We start from the raw sequence: 24,506 nt of genomic DNA on the forward strand, positions 1-24,506 counted from the left end.
ATCTACTACATCTACATGACAGATCTACTACATCTACTATCTCCCACTAATTACCTGGTTTGACTACACACTGGGGCAGGGCTCTGTACTCCCATTGACGTTTTGTCATACACTTTACCGAGCTGTCGCCTAGCAACAGAAGGTTGTCTTGACTACAGTGTAGCATCACGTGAGTGCCATGTGACACTGGTAGGGACGGTGTGGTCCTCAGGTAGTCGCTCCAACTGTCCGGTAGAGCTCCGCACTTTTCTGAGATGTTAAAGAGCGGTTAAGGTCGGGATTAAGAGCTCAAGCTTTCTAAATGAATGGCTGTATTAACTGTACTAAGACAATGTTTAGCGTATTTTTATCTTACAAATTACATATACACACTCTTTGTGATAACTGATAAGGCACTATAATCAGATAACAACAATGGAAATGCTGTGGAGTAGCCATGCTTGCTAGAAACCTAAGAAATATCCCATACTCACCTAGTTGGCACTGAGGCTTTACTTTGTACACGAAATCATTGTAGCCGGAGCACGTTACCACCGCATCCCCTGTCATCTCGTAACCAGGGGAACAGGACACTGTGATCACTGCTCCTGGGTCTACAGGGAAGCTTGCGGAGGATGTCACGTGGTCCCATTGTGGTGGTATCTCTGAACAAGGTGCTGTGGGGATAAAGAGTTGTCAGGGTATTCTCAGCTATCATCTGTTTACAACAAGTCAATTACTATCAGGCTGTCTCTAAGTCTCTCAGATCGGACCCTGAATTAGCTCAAGTTAAACAGCTGATTTTTACAATCTCTGGGGGGGGGGCCAACCATATTAAAGTATATTAAAGTATATCCCCGGGTCAAAATCGGAAAAAATCCTACATTTTAATATACTTTAATATACCTACAATTAGAAGATTTATATTCTTCGTTAAGATTTACATGAAGAACTATATTTTTCACTCAGATTCGCAAGATAAGCCTGTTTTAGGACTAGTACATGAATTTCCATCCAGATTGGTCAAAAATTGGCTGAGCTATGAGCTTTAAAAAATATGCCCATATTTGGGTATACGCTTTTGCCCAAATTCGCTTTTGCCCAAATTCGATAAAATTTCAATATTTTTTAATGAGACTAACTCTATGTGAAAGATATAACTCAGTGTTTGTTGAATATAGTGGATACTAAGTAAAAAGACCTCCATGAACAAAATTGGGAAAATTGCACATAATATCTCGGTTCGGAATACTAGCCAAAATGACTTCATTAAAATTGAAATAACTCCATCAGTTTTCAATATTTTTTCAAGAACTTTTTGGAATCGATTAAGAATTGCATTTCAAGCTTATTTTGGGTAACAATTTTTGATGTAGGCCTCCAAGGAGATAGGGATATATTAAAGTATATTAAAGTACATTAAAGTATATTAAAGTATATCCCCGGGTCAAAATCGGGAAAAATCCTACATTTTAATATACTTTAATATGGTTGGCCCCCCCCCCAATCTCTCCTGAAAGTAGAGATCTACTTACCAGATTTCCTCACGTACACTGCCCCAGTTTGTAGCCCCTACTTACCAGATTTCCTGACGTACACTGCCCCAGCTTGTAGCCCCTACTTACCAGATTTCCTTACGTACACTGCCCCAGCTTGTAGCCCCTACTTACCAGATTTCCTGACGTACACTGCCCCAGCTTGTAGCCCCTACTTACCAGATTTCCTTACGTACACTGCCCCAGCTTGTAGCCCCTACTTACCAGATTTCCTGACGTACACTGCCCCAGCTTGTAGCCCCTACTTACCAGATTTCCTGACGTACACTGCCCCAGCTTGTAGCCCCTACTTACCAGATTTCCTCACGTACACTGCCCCAGCTTGTAGCCCATACTTACCAGATTTCCTCACGTACACTGCCCCAGCTTGTAGCCCCTACTTACCAGATTTCCTCACGTACACTGCCCCAGCTTGTAGCCCCTACTTACCAGATTTCCTGACGTACACTGCCCCAGCTTGTAGCCCCTACTTACCAGATTTCCTGACGTACACTGCCCCGGCTTGTAGCCCATACTTACCAGATTTCCTCACGTACACTGCCCCAGCTTGTAGCCCATACTTACCAGATTTCCTCACGTACACTGCCCCAGCTTGTAGCCCATACTTACCAGATTTCCTCACGTACACTGCCCCAGCTTGTAGCCCATACTTACCAGATTTCCTCACGTACACTGCCCCAGCTTGTAGCCCCTACTTACCAGATTTCCTTACGTACACTGCCCCAGCTTGTAGCCCCTACTTACCAGATTTCCTTACGTACACTGCCCCAGCTTGTAGCCCCTACTTACCAGATTTCCTGACGTACACTGCCCCAGCTTGTAGCCCCTACTTACCAGATTTCCTGACGTACACTGCCCCAGCTTGTAGCCCATACTTACCAGATTTCCTTACGTACACTGCCCCAGCTTGTAGCCCATACTTACCAGATTTCCTGACGTACACTGCCCCAGCTTGTAGCCCCTACTTACCAGATTTCCTGACGTACACTGCCCCAGCTTGTAGCCCATACTTACCAGATTTCCTCACGTACACTGCCCCAGCTTGTAGCCCCTACTTACCAGATTTCCTCACGTACACTGCCCCAGCTTGTAGCCCATACTTACCAGATTTCCTCACGTACACTGCCCCAGCTTGTAGCCCAGTTATGGGACTGCCGTTTGAGTCAACTGCTACAGATGTAAACTGGGTTTGCCACACGCTGGCACACTGAGTAAACCCGTCAATGTAGCTGGAAGGATAGTTCCAGCTCAGAACCGTTACTCCATTACACTGAAGAGTCAAGAAATCCCACCCCCTCGTTACTTTCCACAACTTGTCCCCACCCGAGGTGGTGGTGAGGTAGCGGTGGTCGAAGGAGTTGGTCATGCACTCTTTCACAACATACGACCACTGAGAACATCCGTCATTATTACACTGCATGTTGAGGAAGTATTGAACACTGCTGTAAGGGTGGAACCATACCGTGAAGGCGTTACCGGTACTGAACAGCTCAGTTGTCTTCACCTCCAAGGTCTGATCAAGGGTCAGTGGAATATGGGTGTTGTCTGGAATCGTCCAACCTATTAAATATATTTTTATCTGGCGCTGAAAAATTTGGAGAAATCGATATAATAGTATTTATCAATGTAATGAAGTCGATACTTATAAGTCCATTTCCAAATAGTTTCCATAAAGCCCCCCTTCCCCCCCGGCCCCCTTAAGATGACTCAGTTTATATAATTTACTATTACCGAACAATCTCACCTGCTATGAGACCGGAAAGGTAAACCAACAGCAAGTATCTTGACAGCGCCTGACAAGTCATTGTCCTTGGTGTACTACAATAGAACTGTTACCAAATTGGTGATCATTTTGACGGTTATCACATACATGCACATTACTGTAGCGCTCATATTTTTAGCCGATCAGTGTTTTTTTATTGAACTGAATAATATCTGGTGATCCAAACGCGTAATGGTTGGGGACGTACTTTTTTCTGGCCTGTCACTATTTGTATTATTGTTAATAAGCTTTAAAACTAGTTATATCTATTTAATTGATATCAACCAATTACCTGACACCTGAGAAATAAGCAGGAACGAATATAAATTTGCTAGACCGATATCATAGCATAGAGTAGGTGTTACTTGTTCTGAACCTCTGTTTTATTTGTGAAAATGCATGACAAATACTCTTGTATTTGTTGTTTTATTGTTCAACAATTGTTCGAATAGACTGTGAAAATGCATGAAAAATACTCTTGTATTTGTTGTTGTATTGTTCAACAATTGTTCGAATAGACTGTGAAAATGCATGACAAATACTCTTGTATTTGTTGTTGTATTGTTCAACAATTGTTCGAATAGACTGTGAAAATGCATTACAAATACTCTTGTATTTGTTGTTGTATTGTTCAACAATTGTTCGAATAGACTGAGCAGAGAGTATCTTACCAATAGTGACATAGTCTCTGGGAGTAACATAGGCTTAGGACGCCATCCCAGTCGCAATGATTTTAAAGGACATTTAAAAGTCAACTCGGACATGATAATCATAATAAAACAGTGTTAAATGTAGTCTGCTGCAGGGTTTTGTCCCATACCACGCATAATGAATAGTCATATTATTCAGATGCATAGCTCCAATCCTCGTCCTATACTAAACGTTCCATGGTTCAAATAAAGAAAATGTGTTTGGGAGTTATGACATGTGAGCACAATGGTTGCTCCAGGTTGAGGAGCCTGATAGTGCAATAGCCTGTGAGGAACAGATCGTGATAACCAAAGAATTATCTATCTTCGTCGGTTACTAGTGGTCACTAGTGGTCACTAGTGGTCACTAGTCGGTCACTAGACTGGAATCTAGATGACATACTAAAGCGAAGAATACGCTACATTTATAACGAAAATTGGCAGGAGTCCAAAGCAATAAAAAACATACGTTGGGTGAAGTGTCATTCGTTTACGTAAGTCAGTAACAAGGAATTAAGTGGAAAAAGTATTAAAACGGGCATTATCCAAGAAGTCTTGACCACTGATGGTAAACATCAGAGTAGATATTACTATTAGGATAGACGTTAAGATGGATGCATAAAGTAAAACTAGCTTAACAGAGCGAACAAGGTATGAGTCAGCTGTTCCAGTATTGTCATAAACAAGAACATCTGATAAAAACCAGCTGTTGCAGCTTTTCTTTTCACGCCACTTTAACACTTCACTGCCACATATCAATCAAACAATAAAAGATAAAGTGGTAAACAAAATGAGTATCACACTAGGCAGTGAGAAGTTGTTAGTTCTTTTGATAGAGGCCTCACGAGAAGAGAAACACAGTAAGTCTACTTTATAGATGAGAGTTGTTGAACCTGTTAGAGGCCTCACGAGAAGAGAAACACAGTAAGTCTATATTATAGATGAGAGTTGTTGAATGTTGAACCTGTTAGAGGCCTCACGAGAAGAGAAACACAGTAAGTCTATATTATAGATGAGAGTTGTTGAACCTGTTAGAGGCCTCACGAGAAGAGAAACACAGTAAGTCTATATTATAGATGAGAGTTGTTGAACCTGTTAGAGGCCTCACGAGAAGAGAAACACAGTAAGTCTATATTATAGATGAGAGTTGTTGAAGCTGTTAACCTCACGAGAAGAGAAACACAGTAAGTCTATATTATAGATGAGAGTTGTTGAAGCTGTTAACCTCACGAGAAGAGAAACACAGTAAGTCTATATTATAGATGAGAGTTGTTGAAGCTGTTAACCTCACGAGAAGAGAAACACAGTAAGTCTATATTATAGATGAGAGTTGTTGAAGCTGTTAACCTCACGAGAAGAGAAACACAGTAAGTCTATATTATAGATGAGAGTTGTTGAAGCTGTTAACCTCACGAGAAGAGAAACACAGTAAGTCTATATTATAGATGAGAGTTGTTGAACCTGTTAGAGGCCTCACGAGAAGAGAAACACAGTAAGTCTATATTATAGATGAGAGTTGTTGAACCTGTTAGAGGCCTCACGAGAAGAGAAACACAGTAAGTCTATATTATAGATGAGAGTTGTTGAACCTGTTAGAGGCCTCACGAGAAGAGAAACACAGTAAGTCTATATTATAGATGAGAGTTGTTGAACCTGTTAGAGGCCTCACGAGAAGAGAAACACAGTAAGTCTATATTATAGATGAGAGTTGTTGAACCTGTTAGTTATCATCTGACTGAGATGAGGCAGTATGCGTGGAACTGTTGTTGTCACTAGTCCTTCTCATTAGTACTAAAAGAGAGGCTAAATACCGGGCAAGTTCTGACATTGGAGATCGAGATGTGACATCAAATAGTTTATTGTTGTGTGGTCTGTGAAGATTGGTCTGAAATTGCCCCCTCCCCTCATAGAAGAGTCGTCATTTGCCGCTATTGTATCCTCACTCATGATCTAAACCAGGAACGTTATTGGCAGGGAAATGGTAGAGAGGCCTACTTAAACAAAACATGATCTATTATTTGGGATTGCATGACTAGTAAAAGCTCCCCTTGTAAGGAATGAACAACTCATTATTTTAACTCATTCGCCTGTAAACATCAGCCTGAACCTGATAACCAGGTTAATTGACAAATCTTATTATAAAATTCAAGATTTGTATACTACACCGCCCAATAAATGTCAAAAGAAAAGAAAAACCTGCACTGTTCGGAAGTTCAAATCCCCCTGAAATTCAATAATCTGTCGTTCGAGATCCACTCTATTGTCCGGCAAGTACCCTCGTACTTGTGCCGGTGTTCTAAATAGTTACTTCTAGTAACCTAGTAACCAGTTCTAGTAACCTAGTAACCAGTTCTAGTAACCTAGTAACCAGTTCTAGTAACCTAGTAACCAGTTCTAGTAACCTAGTTACCAATTCCTTCGTATCCCTCATTACTATTGTCCGGCAAGTACCCTCGTACTTGTGCCGGTGTTCTAAATAGTTACTTCTACTCAACAATTAATTACGGGACTTTTTTACCCCCTGTAAGAGCAATTCGAAACTACAATGGATGTTATTGTTTCAAACTTAAATTGTTTGATTATATTTCTGATGAAAATGTTACAGAGATCAGACTCAATGGTTTATCGTGGTGCTCTAGCTCGGTACTTTGGCAATTGTGTTACAAATTGTACTACACAATGAATCCTTATCAATTCTTTATCAAGTCCATTTAACAATTTATCCCATTTTGTCGAACAGTCGTGATGCCCTTTCTCATGCACGTGCGCATGTACGTATATAGTAACCATAGTAACCAAATGTCACGAAATAGTAACCAAATGTCACGAACGTACATTTCTTTTGTCTGTTTTAGCTTCACCGACATGAATCGTAAAGTTATTTCCTATATATAGACCACGATCCGCCTGCATGAAATATCTAAGATCACGTTTTAATTGATGTTGCACTGCATGGCATTGTGAGTAACTGTTTCACATTAAATCAAATTACTGTACTGGTATGTTGGTACCTGACCCGTACCTCATTGTGTAGTTTTAGTGATCAGGAGATAGCTATCAACTTGCTTACATCCGAATTTTTATGTGTGTAAGCCTCTCATAACATGTTTCTTGTTAAAATTTGGTTGTTAATTAAATTTCAAGACATAAAAATCTTTTATCAGGAATATTTCATCAGGAATATTTCATCAGGAATATTTCATCAGGAATATTTCATCAGGAATATTTCATCAGGAATATTTAATCAGGAATATTTAATCAGGAATATTTCATCAGGAATATTTCATCAGATCATCGCGATTGAATTGCATTTTAAATATTTTGACAGTCTTCTGTCCAATAACCACTTAACTTGTATTTACTATAAGTGATAAGGTTGAAAGTTGATATAGTAATTCTCCAACTGGCACTGCAGACCACTGTAGACCATGGGAGAACACAGAAAACTGGCGGGAGACTGGGAAAGTGTTAGCCACAAGAACCTGGACCTCTTCCTCAAAAAGCTTGGAACCCCTGCATTTCTTCGTCAGAATGCTGCTCAAATGAAACTGTCGCAAAAGATATCATTTCCGGGCCACACAATGAAGGTAATCACTGTTCAGAACAGCAAGATTAACAAGAAAGTTATCCCCTTGGACGGGCGTAACTTCAGGGACCAGATTTTCCAAAAGTTTTACACGGCTACAGCTGTGATAGGGGGCGACGGTTCAATTAAGATTCAGGGCAAAATGACGGAGAGTGAGGCTATTATCACTATATTAAGAAGGATTGATAAGTCTGGGAGGATGCGAGTGATAACGGTTCTGGATGGGGTGGAGTGTGTACGTGTTTTTGTGAAGTAATGGTTACAGCTGGACGTTTGGTTTAAGTTTTATGAACTTTGTAGTCATGACGATATTCTGCCTTTTTAGTGGACTTGGAAATCTGTTACCTATCGTCAACATCTGAGCCAAAATAGAAAGTTAGTTTTTTCTCTTATAATGTAGAGGGAGTGGCCTACAAATTATTAACTTTGACCATTTTTTGATACAAACAATTTTTTTGTTTTAATGCTCTATCTTATAGTGGTTTTGATCTATTCCTTAGTAGTAAAGACCACTGCAACTGCCCCCTACGAAGAAGAAGAAGAGATACAAACAATTGAAATGTTGTATCTTCAGCCGTCTCTTAAATAAGGCTAATAAAGGGTAAAATGTAAAATAAGGCTAATAAAGGGTAAAATGTAAAATAAGACTAACGGAGGGTAAAATGTAAAATAAGGCTAATAAAGGGTAAACTGTAAAATAAGGCTAATAAAGGGTAAAATGTAAAATAAGACTAACGGAGGGTAAAATGTAAAATAAGGCTAACGGAGGGTAAACTGTAAAATAAGGCTAATAAAGGGTAAAATGTAAATTAAGGCTAATAATTAATAAAGGGTAAAATGTAAAATAAGACTAACGGAGGGTAAAATGTAAAATAAGGCTAATAAAGGGTAAAATGTAACATACAATGACAGAGTCATTTAGTTTAAATTATGGTGAATTTTACTGTTAAGTAATGTGTGTTTGTACTGAAATAGAGCAGTCAATTGTTGAGGTGTTCGGATATATGGATTAGGATGTACAGTGTAAATTATGGTATATGGTTTAGATAATAGAGTGGTTCGACTCTCCAATCTTTATATTTCCTTTTCCTTTTCCTTGTAAGGTTTAGATCCTCTCTTTTAACGGCAAGTATCTTTAAAATTTGGATCTCCCTGGCGTAGAGCCAATTCCCATCATTTTACCTAAAGCATACTCACAATAACCGACTTATCCCAAGTGATAAATTATGTTCTGTTTATCACGTGTAGTATACACTCCTTATATGGGCATCAAGTGGGGGGGGGGTGTCACGTCCGTCTATGTCCGCTTGTCTCATAGAATCCAAAAAGGACAGGACATAGGCGGACATAGGCGGACATAGACGGACATAGGCGGACATAGACGGACATAGGCGGACATAGGCGGACATAGGCGGACATAGGCGGACATAGGCGGACATAGGCGGACATAGGCAGACATTAATGGACACCTAAATTGCTAAATAAAATGTTCAATTTTTGCTGTTATAGGGGATCATGTTTTTTGTCCGTTCGGTACCCTATATTTTCAAAACGGACAAAAAATAGAGCGGACAAAAACGGACAAAAATGGACAAAAACGGACAAAAATGGAAATAACATTTAGCTTCCTCCTCCTACTCTTCCTCCTCCTCCCCCTGGGTCTTCCTGATCTTCCTCAGTCCTCTTCCTCCTCCCCTCCTCAGTCCTCCTCCTACTCCTCCTCCTCGTCCTCAGTCCTCCTCATCAGTCCTCAACAGTCCTCCTCCTCCCCAGTCCTCCTCCTCCTCCTGAGTCCTCCTCCTGGGTCCTCCTCCTGGGTCCTCCTCCTCCTCTTCATCCTCCTCCTCTTCCTCCTCAGTCCTCAGTCCTCCTCAGTCCTCCTCCTCATCCTTCTCCTCAGTCCTCCATCCTCCTCCTCAGTCCTCCCCCAGTCCCCCTCCTCCTCCTCCTATTAAGTCCTCCTCCTCCTCCTCCTCCTTCTCAGTCCTCCTCAGTCCTCCTCCTCCTCATCCTCCTCTTCCCTCTCAGTCATCCTCCTCAGCCATCCTCCTCAGTCCTCCTCAGTCCTCCTCCTCAGTCCAACTCCTCCTGGGTCCTCCTCCTCCTCTTCATCCTCCTCCTCTTCCTCCTCGGTCCTCAGTCCTCCTCCTCCTGGGTCCTCCTCCTCATCCTTCTCATCAGTCCTCCTCCTCCCCAGTCCTCTCCCAGTCCCCCTCCTTCTCCTCCTCCTATTCAGTCCTCCTCCTCCTCCTCCTCAGTTCTCCTCAGTCCTCCTTCTCATTTCTCCTAAGTTCTCCTCCTGAGTCCTCCTCCTGAGTCCTCCTCCTCCTCCCTCTCAGTCATCCTCCTCAGTCATCCTCCTCAGCCATCCTCCCCAGCCATCCTCCTCAGTACTCCTCAGTCCTCCTCCTCAGTCATCGTCAGTCCTCCTCCTCAGTCCTCCTCAGTCCTCCTCCTCCTCCTGGGTCCTCCTCCTCTTCCTCCTCCTGGGTCCTCCTGGGTCTTCCTGATCCTCCCCAGTCTTCTTCCTCCTCCCCTCCTCAGTCCTCCTCCTACTCTTCCTCTTCGTCCTCAGTCCTCCTCATCAGTCCTCAACAGTTCTCCTCCTCCCCAGTCCTCCTCTTCCTCCTGGGGCCTTTTCCTGGGTCCTCCTCCCCAGTCCTCCTCCTCCTGGGTCCTCCTCCTCCTGGGTCCTCCTTCTCCTCCTCAGTCCTTCTCCTCCTCCTCCTCAGTCCTCTTCCTCCTCTTCCTCCTCCCTCTCAGTCATCCTCCTCAGCCATCCTCCTCAGCCATCCTCCTCAGTCCTCCTCCTTCTCAGTCCTCCTCCTGAGTCCTCCTCCTCCTGAGTCATCCTCCTCAGTTCTCCTCCTCCTCCTCCTAGGTCCTCCTTCTGGGTCCTCCTCCTCCTCCTCCTCCTGGGTCTTCCTGATCCTTCTCCTCCCTCTCAGCCATCCTCCTCAGTCATCCTCCTCAGCCATCCTCCTCAGCCATCCTTCTCAGCCATCCTCCTCAGTACTCTTGAGTACTCTTCAGTCCTCAAAATGTTTGTCCGCTAATGTCCACCAATGTCCGCTAATGTCCACCAATGTCCATCTAAGTCCGCCAATGTCCGTCCGGGTCCGCCAATGTCCGTCCGAGTCCGCCAATGTCCGTCCGAGTCCGCCAATGTCCGTCCGAGTCCGCCAATGTCCGTCCGTGTCCGCCAATGTCCCAAAAAACACGTCCGTTGTCTCATAGAATCCAAAAAGGACAGGACATAGGCGGACATAGACGGACATGACACCCCCCCTCAAGTGTAGTATTGTATAAACGTAAATATTGAGAGGAGACGACAAATGTATAACTATAGACTCACGTGAAAAAATCAAATGCCGATTTTATTTATTTGTAGCTTTAATTTTTCAACTTGAAGCTGTGTTCAGTGTTTTGAGACGATGGTAAGGGTGTAAAAATAGGTCAAAACTTGTGAGATTTATAAATTTCCTTTAATAAATTTCCCTTACATCGTACCTAATGATATCCCGACTGTAGCAGCACTGTTTTGAGCTTGCGCTTACATCGTACCTAATGATACCCCGACTGTAGCAGCACTGTTTTGAGCTTGCGCTTACATCGTACCTAATGATACCCCGACTGTAGCAGCACTGTTTTGAGCTTGCGCTTACTCGACGGTTCCAAAAGGCCCTATGTATCCTGGCTCGTAGCCCCCCCCCCCCCTGGCTACGTGCCTCCTCTGGCTCGTAGCCCCCCCCCCCTGGCTACGTGCCTCCTCTGTATCCTGCCCCCCCCCCCTGGCTACGTGCCTCCTCTGTATCCTGCCCCCCCCCTGGCTACGTGCCTCCTCTGTATCCTGCCCCCCCCCCCCCCTGGCTACGTGCCTCCTCTGTATCCTGCCCCCCCCCCCCCCCCCGGCTACGTGCCTCCTCTGGCTCGTAGCCCCCCCCCCTGGCTACGTGCCCCCTCTGTATCCTGCCCCCCCCCCCCCCCCGGCTACGTGCCTCCTCTGTATATCCACATCCCAGTAGATATCATAAACAGCGGCTCACGACTGGCTCCATTTTCTGATGATTTAGAGGAGTATAAATGCACAGTAGCATTGCATACTACTACATAATGAATGAAATAACGTTACTGTTATCGTGCTCATTAATTAGCTTGCCGGTATACCGTCTCCAAATTGGAGACGAGTAACAAAGAAATACTCTTTACATATACAGACCACCACCCATGCAGCACGCTCATCAACTCCAGATACTCTGATTTTATAACGCAGTAGCAACGCAGCATTTTTCATTATTTTTTCTTCGGGGTATTTTAAAAAGTAACCACTTGTTAGATTGAACGCTAAGTTTATTTATTACTAAATCCGGGAGCAGCTTCAACCCAAGCTGGGTCCCCCTACAATACTATAGCATGACAATCCTCTAACAGTCTGCCTTAAGGGATTCGCGGTGACTTTGCCAAATGGATCGATTTTGTGCTAATTGAACGGATAGTACTGCTAACGTTAAGGAGCCAGGATACAAGGATGTCTGCCAAAATAACCAACACGACAGAGGGAGAACAGTAGGGGTCCTACTGTCCTACTAGACACGTGAGGAATAATTATCCTGCAATATAATCTGTAAATCTGTCGATATTATGGCCGCCATGTTGGACATATACCATGGATATTACAATTCACACCTCTAATGATGGCTTTCAGTTCAAGGCGGGCTTCCGTCGATAAAAAGGTAGAATTAGACCAAAATCTCAAGTTTTATTGAATATAACCCTGAACAGTGAACCCTGTATACTGTTTGTTTTTTTTTCTTAGGGTACCAAGGCAGTTCACATGTAGACTGTAGGTGACGTCCATTATTTACGCGATCTCTATTGGTCACTTGCCCTTTATTAGTCACGTGACCTATCTTCAATATGAGATATTATATCATTGGGTGCATCAACAGTCTATACTCTATACTGGTAGTCTGTTAGAACGTATAGCTCTAAGGGAACTTTCCATAACTTAGTGACGTTTTTATTCAGGCTTTCAAGTAATTGTTTATAAATTCTTGGTAAGTTTATGTACAATTACTTATCAGAGAATAGGTAAGCGTGATAAGATGACATAATATAGACTTATATAGAGGTACATGTTATAATAGAGTTTGAAGCAGTGTTGCGTTTAGGGGCTTTGTAATACTATGACTGCATTGCTTTGAATTTGAATTTCTGATGTTATTGATTTTCAGTGCTATGAAACCTGGCAGTAACGTCTGTAGTCCCCCCGCATAGTATGTTTGTGTTTCACTGATTTGTAAACTGAAGACGTAAATAGACTTATATAGAGGTACACCATCCCATACTGTAATTTATCTATAATAATAGTTTAACCGTTAAAACGCGCGCATAAGGAGATACTTATGTTATATTGGGATCACATTATAAAGTCAATAAAAGATGGTTTTCACACGTGCAAAAATTTGGTAAGAGTAGTGGGATACATAGTAACGACACAGTAATACAGTATCGCGCGTAATACATGGTATGATCAACTATCAAGTTTTTTTCGGAGCAAAATTGACGAGCAGACCAACTAGGGATGATATTAGTGAGACTAGTACGGAACCCGTATAACCGTGGTGTCAGTAAAATGGTACGGATAAACACATCCATATATAATATATATCGTCTCGCTTTATATATATAGTGAGATTCTTCAAGGAAAACGACTGGATGCTTGGTGTAACTAACGCCATACCAATGAATTATAATTAATCAATAATTATCGTAAATCTACAGCATATATTCCTCAGCCACCTGTTATTCTCTCTGTTATAACTATTATGTTATCTTACAGCTCTTTGCTCTACTCTTTCTTTTTTCTTGTACCTGTAAACACTAAATATTCATAATATGGCGTTACAAACGAATTTACTTATAATACATCACGCTGCACTTAGACTCGTTAGCTCCCTGGTAGAATTAATTATAGGGTCCCTACTCCTCATTAGTCACTAAGTTAGTGGTTAATATGTAAATGAGATAAGATAGCACCGGACAGGGTTGTAAATTACAGCAGTGTTTGAAATTAATAATCATCACTTTTATACTTAACTCTCGTATCTTTGCAGTAGATTTGGTCATATAATATAATCAGTGAAAAATCCGTGGTCGAGTGCGTTCGTTCGCGTGTAACTGTAATGTACGAATGACTTAATTTCAAGAAACGGTTATGATACTGGGGTTTTTTCGGTATAATGCTGACGAAATTCTGAGGAAGAAAAATAACTAAAGTTTTTGAAAATCAGCCATCGGAAAGTGGTTTAATTGGTGGGTTTACATATCCTCAATAATATGCAGGGTAATTCATCACAGCAGCAGCTCTATCTGGAATATATGCGAGCTTTAATTTGATCACTTAGCTCACCACCATCACTGGCATTCTGACAACATGTCCGCGTCTCTGGCATTCTGACAACATGTCCGTACCACCTTAGTCATAGTGGTCCCACTCATATTGAATAATTTTTGGGATGCTGTGAGGATAATGGAACTACTAGTAAAAGTATTGCATAGTAATAGTGGTTTCACTAATATTCAAGCTGTGAGGGATGCTGTGAGGATAATGGAGCTACTAGTAATAGTATTAGTAATAGTAGTGCATGTATTAAAACACCATGACTTGGTTAAGAAATATTGAAATATTGAATTTTAACCGTATTCTGTTTTGTCAAATTATTTGTTGTTCGATATAATTAGGTTTCGTTTTTATAATGGATATTTGGGAAGCCACCGAGAAAAGAGAAATGTAGAGAAGATTTAATAGATATGGATAAATATTTGATAACTATAATATCTTCACGAACGATTATGCTACTCTAGGCATTAGTTACCCTCAAAGAAAATATTCGTGATCAGCATGAGGCTTATTAGTTATTAGCAAAGTTGTGAAATTTGTGCTCATTGTGCAATTTATGCTCATTGTGCAATTTGCACATATAATAATATGGTAATGCAGATCGTCTTTGCTTTTATTTTACAAATAACCATTACACAAGTGGGATATGGTCCAGAAAAGAAATGTAATGGTATCTTTACCAGAGCTTGTCATCCGGGTTAAGTGCTTGTGCAGTAAGCACATGCTTGCTGACTGTAGACTTGAATGAATTTAGGAATTTGTCTTGTAGGCAAGTCGTGACGTATTTTATGTCCTTGTTAATAATGTTGACTGTTTTGTTATATAACTTAGGCCCAATGTAAGAAATGCTCTTGTCTGAATAACATAAACGGTTAAATGGTACTGCAAAGAACTCAGGTTCTCTTCTAGGTGCGTTTAAGTTTGAAGTGGGATATGGTCCAGAAAAGAAATGTAGTGGTATCATTACCAGAGCTCGACCGGGACCCCTGATCATTAGACGAACCGGTTCATCAATTAATCGCCTGCTTTGGTTTGCCAACTTGACTGTTGTGGTAATGTGATGGATGTTCAAGCTATTGATAGCAGAGAGGTTATTTTGCCGGTTTTGCCAAGCTTTGCCAGTTCATCGGCCTGTTCGTTGGTCCTCTAACAAATGTGGTATCCATTAAATATCCGATATGTTATAGGAGCATAGTGGGCTAGTTTGTTAGGGGAGTCGTTCAAGTCCCCGGACGTTCTACTTAGTGTAATATGGTAAGCTGGTTGCAGCAGGGTTTAGGCTTTTTAGATCTTTTAGAATATTCTAGTATTAGTGTTAAATAACCGTTAGGATTAGTATAAGATTAGATTAGATTAGTGGAATAGATTATGGATGGTTTTGCGGAGGATGGCACGTGTTAGTCAGGTTAGCTAGTTAAGTTAGGTTATTGGACAGACTGGGCCGCGCAGTGTCACGTGGTTCGCCATGTGATGTCACGTGACCCAGTGCTGGTAGGTTTTGCTTGCCCCGTTAGCGGCAGTTCTTCGAGTGGCTTGTTGGGTAAGGTTTATAAAATTACCGTTGCCGAAGAACACTGTAACGTGGCCGATGTGTCACTAGTATTAGTTTATTGATCAAATAATAATATATTGCCCTTCGAGACTTATTGTTCGAATACCCTGTTTCCTTTGTTCTTACCTAACTTCGGACTCGATCAAGTCATTCGATCATTTAAAGTTATACGGCACTCAGTAGCCAGTAAGAGCTAAAGTGAAATTGCAGAGCTTGAGAGCTAGAGATTTGCAGGTATTCGTGTACGAGACTTCGATATCGTACCCGTATATTTCTTTAAGTACCGTGTACGATACTTCAATATCGTACCCGTATATATTTTAAGTACCGTGTACGACACTTCTCTATTGTGCCCTCGTACACTTTAATTACCCGAGTACGCCACTTCGTTACCGTACCTTTGTGAGCAGGCAGTGTTGACCATTGGTACGCCCCGGGAGGACTGTTCTGGTTGCCAACCTTATTTTACACTATACTTCTCGGCGAGCTTATGTTGTTTAATTCTTATTGATTAGGAAACGACTAGGAAACGATCGGATATCAATCTATTTTCCGGTTTGCCGGATTTTGCCGTGCCGGAAGCGGGTAATAAAAAGAGGAAATTTGAGGCTGCCGGAAGTTGCCGGAAAAAAGTGAAATGAATACTTCATTATGGGGTTTTATCGATTATAATATTAAAAGCCATGTGGACGCAATAAGAAGAAACAATACAAAAAGAAACTTACAGTCCGATTATAAACTGTGTTCATGCCCTATCTCAAATTTCAACAAATTTCCGCACTGCGAGCAGCAGTCACTGGTTGATATGTTGTGCAAACAGTGCAACGGTCACTGATTGATCTGTTGTATGACTATGAGCAGAGCTGAGCTAGAAACGAGTTGGAATAAAATCAAAAGGTACATTTCAAGAATTCACTACGTTTTGCGTAGCACAAATGTAGAAATTGTTTTAGAAGCAAAGCCCAAAATCCAGCTTTCCCACACAAGTTCGTGGCGTCGATATAACCGAGGATAATGTCCATAATTTGTTAATAGCATAATTTCCTTTGTTTTCAATCTTTAGTATAAGGGGAGTTAGTAATGGGTTTGCTTGCCACATTAAAGAAGGAACCCTCTGCTTGCAATGCTCATGAATAAAGCATCATTGTTCTTGGTAATTGGTTTGACTCTTTGTGTTACACAAAATCTCACATGAACGGGTCTATAACATTCGCAGACAGATAACAAGTTACCGTAAATTCACTGGTCACTGAGAGCACTGACTGGATGCCCATTAGAAAGAATTTAGACAAAAATATGCATTTCAGGAACATTTAAAAAAGAAATTTTCGGTTGAATAGCCGGCCAAATTCTTAGAAACCGGACCGGAACCGGATACAAAATCCCGGTGACCGACAACTAGGAACCTCTCATTTCGGCCTCCCACAGGTATCACATCACATGGCCCAATCAGTGACGTATCATTTGTGATGTGATCCATATTATAACCATCCTAACAGCCGGACAACCAAGAACCTGGGTAGGGTTCACATGACAGTTTAGTAAGTAGCTGTGTATTATGAAGTATATTAAGAAGTGTTTGAGCTCTCGGTATGTGTTCACATTACGGACGTGAGCCGGGTCCGAAAGGGGCTGGTTCTCGTATCCAAGGATGTGAGCCGAGCATGCGGAAAGCTGCTGAACAGCCCTTGTCGGTGACCCAGAACCTCCTCTCTGAAGTCCTAGCAGATTCAACCTCAGAAGCTAATCAGACGCCACCAAACATGGAATCCCTCGCTCGGGTGGTACAACGCAGTAGAGCCAAGGCGTCCGGATCTGCACAGCACTCTGAAGCGAAGACCTCAGAAGAATTCATTCTCCCCTCTACCTGCACCTCCACGAGACGGGACGAGCACATTGTTCTCTTCGACGGAAAGACAGATCGGAACGTACGAGTCGTTGCCTTCTCTACAGCCCGGAACCTTGCTACGCTGGCAGAGTACAACAACTGGATTGCAGACGGCACGTTTTACGTCGCCCCGAATATATTCACCCAGAGCTATACGATTCATGCTGTTATTGACCAGAAATGTTTGCCGATGATTTATATTTTGACTGGAGATAAGAAAGGGGACACTTATCAGTATATTTTTAATGTGGTGAAGTTCTATTTTGACCAGCATTGTCCAGTGAGGAAAGGGTTCCTCCCAGGTTTCCTTTGACGTTCTGGAATCACTATTCCCCGGACAGAAATCACTATTCCCCGGACAGAAATATATACAGCACAGCTGTGAAATCGGTGGACTGCTTAAAGTATCACCAGAGGTTCCTAGTTGTCGGGGATATGTCATGATTGGTTCCTAGTTGTCGGAGCTGATTGGATTTCCCAAGCTTGCATGTTAATTAGTTAACTAGGTAAAATTGAAAGGTTCCTAGTTGTCCGTCAGCCCAAAATCCGGATATAAAAGCCGGATATCCGGCCGGTTCCTAATTGGGTCCAACTCATGTCTATTCGGATAATAATGAATCGTTAAATAATTAATTTCTCTCCAATTTCGCCCCCAAAAAGTTAAAGTGTCCAAATTTCTATAGTATTACATAAATATTACTTGCTTGATACACCTATGGTACTACAGACAAGGTCTTAACTTTGATCTTCGCATAATATATCAGTTATAACTGATAACCGATCTTAACATGTATGACCATCTTTGGTAATTTTATATTGTTATTTGAATGTAAGATTGACCTTGGCTGACATATAATTGCATTTGTCGCAAGTATTTAGGCGCGACGAATCTCAACAGTCCACTACCGCCTGACTAGCCCCTCGTAAGGGGAGTGTCTTTAAGTCTAATGGACTCATTTATGATATATTAATACATCATAATCAGTTTTTAAAATATGTGTTTAGTTCTTTAAAAATATAATGATAACAGATTTATCATTCCAGTCTAATATTTGGCCACTTAATTCGGTCATTACTGTGTATGAGAAACAACTTTAAAATAAACTTATATTCGATCGTCAATTTACTATTAAGTTTCAACAGGCCCGTCATGTCACAGACTTATGTCAACTGGATCCAGATCGTGTCCGGACAAATGTCCCTTATTTTGGGAGTGTCTGGGAACCTGTTCGTCCTGTACGCCTCAACCGTCCACAACGTCATCAAGCTCGACAGAATGTCCGTCTGGATCATCAAGAACCTGTCAGTGGCAGACATTGGGAACTGTGTCTTGGTTCTAACCCCTAATCTCATTACCATGTACAACGAGAGAGGTGGATTTTTGGGAGGGGTTTCTGTTACGTTAACGCAAGTTACAGGTTCTCTTTCTTCGTCGCCAACGTGGTTCTAGTCAACCTGCTCTCCTTCAACAAGCTACTGAGATGTGTGTTCCCACTCCGCAACTTACACCCTTCAAGACGCCAGCGAGGTCTGGTGACACTGTTCGTGCTGGTTATGTTCTCTGCTCCCATCCTCTGGATTTGCTACGGGTTCGTGGAGAAGTTCCATTGGATCAGCATCACTGAGTATCCGGATAAAATAGAGACTTCTTACAACTGCATCTCATTTGTTGATGCTGACGCTGCTGGTCATTTTAGATATCTACTTAATATGGTGATGGTAACTATCTGCAATCTAATACCCTGTGTCTCTCTGTTGATTGTGAACTTGGTCCTCATCATGTATGCTATGAAGAAGAGTCACAGGAATGTGAACAAAAAGAACTTGCTGGTGGTTATCTTAGTGACATTTAGTTTGTTAGCATCGTTTGTTCCCATGTATGCTGCAATTATATTTCGCTCAGTGACTGGACCTGAGTTTGAGGAACTAACTTGGTCTCTTGCGTACTGGTCTTCCTGGAGCAACCCTATCATTTACCTCTTGGTTAATCCCAGTTTCAGGATGTTTACTGTACGAAGAATCAGATTCTGGTTACATCGGTCAAGAGTCGAACAAGATCAAAGCTTGTATTATGATGTCCGCAAAAATGCAGTTTCAATTAATGTTATTTCCATTAAGGAGATAGGACAGATTGATTATAGTGTTAAAAGCGGATAAAGGAGTAATTGTTGGTTTTATAAAGGAGTTATTGTTCAATGTTCATGTTTGTTTTATGGAAAAAGTAAATGTTCATGTTTGTTTTATGAAGGAGTAATTGTTCATGTTTATTTTATGTGTAAACTTTTCTATAAATCTAGATTACAGGAAGAGACAGCTTCTGTTGTGAAGGGATTGTTACGGCTACTATTTAACAGCCAAACTTAACTGCAGTCCTTATTCCACCCAAGATACCAACAATCTAATTCATATAATGGCATCAGATTTGAGTTAAAACTAGGAAAGAGTGTATAATGAAGTTCAATTAATTAAATTCTTTTGAATAAATAAAGGTAACCATTATGTGTCGAGATTATTATTTTTCTCTTATAGTATATTCCATCTGATGTCTGATTGTACCACCATGTCTGTCGTATATTATAGTTTTTTAGACGTTAGTGTTACTAATAAGCAGTTTAAAGGAAAATGAGAATTTTTTGTTGGAGAATTTTGTTTGGACAGCCGCTCTGACATTAGTAGCTAGTACCATTTTTGGTTACTAGTTGCTAATATGAGCGGGATATAAATACTTTGTTATTATTATTATTAAATCCTGAACCTGCAAACCTTTAAATCGAATTGCGATGAAGTGTACGCTGCCGAAGCGACGCAATATTTCCTTGAGTTTTTAATTGTTTAGTGGGATGTATCTGTAAATTGTGCAGTAGAGTAAGTAAACTATAATTGGAAATGTTAAAGCTAGATGTATTGTGTTGCTATCGATCAAACATGTGAAATTGTGTACAAATAACGGGTTTTCTTATTTTCTTCCTTGAAAGATCTGCTGCCAGCCACAGTCATGTCCAATCAAATAACCTAATTCGCTCATCTTAGCAATGTTACATAGTAACGGCATCTCTACTCATATTTCTCTTGAATAATTTTAAGTTCAGCCCATTTACTGTTGCTTCAAATTCAGATCAGGGTCACAAAGGACGATTTTCCAAATCTAACGAAAAAACGTTGTTCTTCCTTAGTCAGATCAGTATATTAAATAACAACACTGCTACACTTAGTCAGATCAGTATATTAAATAACAACACTGCTAAACTTAGTCAGACACCGTAATAACACCTTATCATCCTTTCAGCGTTACTAAAAGTGGAGCAGTGGTGGCTGACACGCGGCAGAGATGGTCACGAGACCTTGATAAACCCTGAGGATGGTTCTGCTTCTCTCGGTACTTCCATACAAGCCAGACGCCAGTAACACTGATGGGAAGGTCATAATAATCGGGACATGGTGAACTTCAAATAGTTTTCATATTGTGATGTATCTATATGGAGGATTCTGTATGATTTTTCTTTCCTAATTATCTTGATTATTTTCAATAGCTTTGGCTGATGACAGGTAATTTATACTTATTGGTGTTTGACTGTGTTGAGATAAACTAGATTATACTGATTTTACTTTGATCACTTATTTTGTACCGATGGTTGTTAAACCATGACTTAAAGCTTGGTTGTGTAGTACTGGTAGTTTGGTTGTGTAGTACTGTTAGTTTGGTTGTGTAGTACTGGTAGTTTGGTTGTGTAGTACTGGTAGTTTGCTAGGATATTAAAACTTATAAATGTTTACTGTGTAAACTACACAGTAGGTAGAAACTGTAATATACTCAATTATTTTAGCGTGTAATTGTCTCATAATTGGTTAATTGTGCGAATTAAAGTGCTTTAAATAATGAACGTTTTCAATGATAATGTTGTTAATTTTGAGTATTTTTGTTCAATATTTGTATTGTATCTAAACAGTTTTGTTGCTAAAGCTAAAGTTGTTATCCAGTTGTATTACTTGTATTTAAAATAAATGGATCACAAAGCTTACCAAATAATTACTCGGGTGATCTTTTGAAACAAAAAATCAACTCAATTTACAAATAGTAAACAAAACAATACAATTTCCAAAAACCATTAACTTTTTACCACATCGCCCTGTCTAACTCTAACGGTACAAATAGTTACTATAAATAATATCTCAGTCACTATTCGCTAATACCAGCTAAATTAAGTTTATAATTGTCCCTAATATCTCTGTAGATTGTTGAAGGCTGTCCCGAATCCGCCCATAGAAGGAGCTCCATAACTACTGGCTGCACTGCTTGCTCCGTTCATTCTTGCATTAACTGCTCCAAATCCGGCATTTGCTGCACCTGCTCCAAATCCGACGTTTCTAGCTGCAACTCCAGGATTAACTACACCTGCTCCAAATCCGACGTTTCTAGCTGCAAATCCAGGATTAACTGCACCTGCGTTCACAGAAACTCCCACTCGGTTAGCCACAGGGTTAACGGCTGGTCTGTATCCTTGTTGCTGTACCATGGGATTGGGGGCTGGGTTGAACATACCAGCGTTACCAGCGTTAATGTTCACTGCAGGTCGAGGTTGCGCCATCGGGTTTATCGCAGGTTTGAACATTCCGGGGTTGAGGTTAGCAGCAGGTCGAGGTTGTGCCATCGGGTTTATCGCAGGTTTGAACATTCCGGGGTTGAGGTTAGCAGCAGGTCGAGGTTGTGCCATCGGGTTTATCGCAGGTTTGAACATTCCGGGGTTGAGGTTAGCAGCAGGTCGAGGTTGTGCCATCGGGTTTATCGCAGGTTTGAACATTCCGGGGTTGAGATTAGCTGCAGGTCGAGGTTGTGCCATCGGGTTTATCGCAGGTTTGAACATTCCGGGGTTGAGATTAGCCGCAGGTTGTGCCATTGGATTTCTAGCCGGTCTAAAAAGTCCAGCAGGAGCAGGCGCGTTTGGTGAGAAGGATAACAGGGTGTTAGGAACCATATGTCTTCCACCATTGACCCTTACCACGCTAAAACCCGGACGGCTTCTGGACGGCCTAACATTTTCTGGGAGAACTTGCTGTGGCTGTCCGCTTATAGTTACTGAAATCGTTGACCTGTTAGGGGCCGCTGGTGATCCTACCGGTGACCTGATGGGCGATCCCAATGGAGATCTAATCGGGGATCCTGGCGGAGAGCCGGCAGGAGCTGGTGCAGGTGCAGGTGGTTGAGGCATCTGACAATGAGGAGGCTGTGCACAACCAGGGCATGGCCCGTCTCCCGGCCTTGGTTGACTCACCTCAACTTGTACAATCACTACAGTAGTGCTTATTGGTCTCCTCAACCCATTTACTTTCACAGAGTACCCTCTTTTGGGGAGCTTGCGCCTTCTGAAATGTCTGCCTGGTACTATTCGGGTTATTTCTTCAATCGTGATGGTATAGAACTTATGTGGATATATCGGGGTTCCGTTTATCACGTACGAGGGTCTGGTTTTAGGAGCACCTGCGGGTGGGTTCATCATAGAGCTTGGAAGAACCACAATTGGTCGTTTGTCGTCGGCTATTGGGTCGAATCCTGGTTTTAGAGACTTGTCAGGGTTGAAGAGAACGTAAAGAGGGAAATGTCTAGTGCCTCTAGGCAGTAAAACATTTGACAGTGAATCTGGTAGTGGCTTCTGTCGAGCGGTAGGATATACCAACTTGTAAGGACAGTCATCTTCATCTGAACTATCATCTGAAGACGTATAGTTTGGATCAGAATCATCATCGCCTTCTGGGTTACAGTAAGGGCACTTTGGTCCACAAATGCAGTGCTCAAAACACGGGCACTTACTTCCAGGACCACCTGGTCCACCTGGTCCACCTGGTCCACCTGGTCCACCTGGTCCACCTGGTCCACCTGGCCCCCCAAGTCCGTTTGGACTGTAAGGGCATCTTGGGTCATGTCCACCAGGACCGCCGGATCCACCGGGACCGCCAGGCCCTCCAGGTCCTCCAGCACCTGACGGACTATAAGGACATCTTGGGTCATGCCCACCAGGACCTCCTTTTCCCCCAGGGCCTCCAGGACCTCCTGGGCCATTTGGACTGTAAGGGCATCTTGGGTCATGTCCACCGGGACCTCCAGGGCCCCCTGGCCCACCAGGACCTCCTGGACCACCAGGACCTCCTGGACCACCTGGTCCTCTTGGATCACCGGGGCCGTAAGGATTGTCCCCTCCAGGACCACCTGGACCACCAGGTCCTCCTGGACCGTTTGGACTGTAGGGGCGTCTAGGATCATGCCCACCAGGACCTCCTGGACCACCTGGCCCTCCTGGCCCACCGGGTCCTCCTGGGCCGTTAGGACTGTTGGGGCATCTAGGATCATGTTCACTGGGACCTCCTGGCCCACCAGGACCATAAGGATTGACTCCTCCTGGACCTCCTGGTCCTCCTGGCCCACCTGGACCTCCTGGACCTCCAGGACTGTAAGGGCAATCTTCTGGACTGTGAGGCCCTATACCACCAGGTCCTCCTGGTCCACCAGGACCCCCAGGTCCACCTGGACCTCTTGGATCACCAGGACCATAAGGATTAACTCCTCCTGGTCCTCCTGGTCCTCCTGGCCCTCCAGGACCTCCTGGACCTTCAGGACTGTAAGGGCAATTTTCTGGACTGTGAGGCCCTATACCACCAGGTCCTCCTGGTCCACCAGGACCCCCAGGTCCACCTGGACCTCTTGGATCACCAGGACCATAAGGATTGGTTTCTCCTGGACCTCCTGGCCCACCTGGACCTCCAGGACTGTAAGGGCAATCGTCTGGACTGTGAGGCCCTATACCACCAGGTCCTCCTGGTCCACCAGGACCTCCAGGTCCACCTGGACCTCTTGGATCACCAGGACCATAAGGATTGACTCCTCCTGGACCTCCTGGTCCTCCTGGCCCACCTGGACCTCCAGGACTGTAAGGGCAATCGTCTGGACTGTGAGGCCCTATACCACCAGGTCCTCCTGGTCCACCAGGACCTCCAGGTCCACCTGGACCTCTTGGATCACCAGGACCATAAGGATTGACTCCTCCTGGTCCTCCTGGCCCACCTGGACCTCCTGGACCTCCAGGACTGTAAGGGCAATC

At 42.7% G+C, this 24,506-nt stretch overlaps 3 protein-coding genes across 3 annotated transcripts in view; 2 read left to right on the top strand and 1 right to left on the bottom strand.

Annotated features, from left to right (window-relative positions):
- Nucleotides 1-21,388, top strand: part of LOC134812228 (solute carrier family 35 member F6-like) — a 47,048-nt gene extending 25,660 nt beyond the window's left edge. Inside the window, exon 10 of the mRNA XM_063819493.1 lies at nucleotides 20,702-21,388. Within this exon, the coding sequence (XP_063675563.1) occupies nucleotides 20,702-20,820 (119 nt within the window). The 3' untranslated portion in view covers nucleotides 20,821-21,388. The remainder of the gene's footprint in view (nucleotides 1-20,701) is intronic.
- A 244-nt stretch (nucleotides 21,389-21,632) lies between these two features.
- LOC134813288 (circumsporozoite protein-like) lies at nucleotides 21,633-22,310 on the bottom strand. The gene has a single exon (XM_063820979.1). The coding sequence runs from the start codon at nucleotides 22,308-22,310 to the stop codon at nucleotides 21,633-21,635; it is 678 nt and encodes a 225-aa protein (XP_063677049.1).
- A 1,186-nt stretch (nucleotides 22,311-23,496) lies between these two features.
- On the top strand, nucleotides 23,497-24,438 carry LOC134813289 (EMI domain-containing protein 1-like; the record flags this gene model as incomplete). The annotated part of the gene is made up of 4 exons (XM_063820980.1): nucleotides 23,497-23,569; nucleotides 24,005-24,026; nucleotides 24,122-24,135; nucleotides 24,362-24,438. Coding segments are annotated over 4 exons (186 nt in total), but the record flags the coding sequence as incomplete, so codon positions are not given.
- Nucleotides 24,439-24,506: the final 68 nt, after the last annotated feature.

Source organism: Bolinopsis microptera, chromosome 3, assembly GCF_026151205.1.
Source record: "Bolinopsis microptera isolate Bmic1 chromosome 3, MBARI_Bmic_1.0, whole genome shotgun sequence".
Lineage (NCBI taxonomy): Eukaryota > Metazoa > Ctenophora > Tentaculata > Lobata > Bolinopsidae > Bolinopsis > Bolinopsis microptera.

What these genes read in the sequence shown, in the direction of transcription:
- LOC134813288 (XM_063820979.1), bottom strand. Translation starts at nt 22,310, where the DNA reads ATGGCACAACCTGCGGCTAATCTCAACCCCGGAATGTTCAAACCTGCG.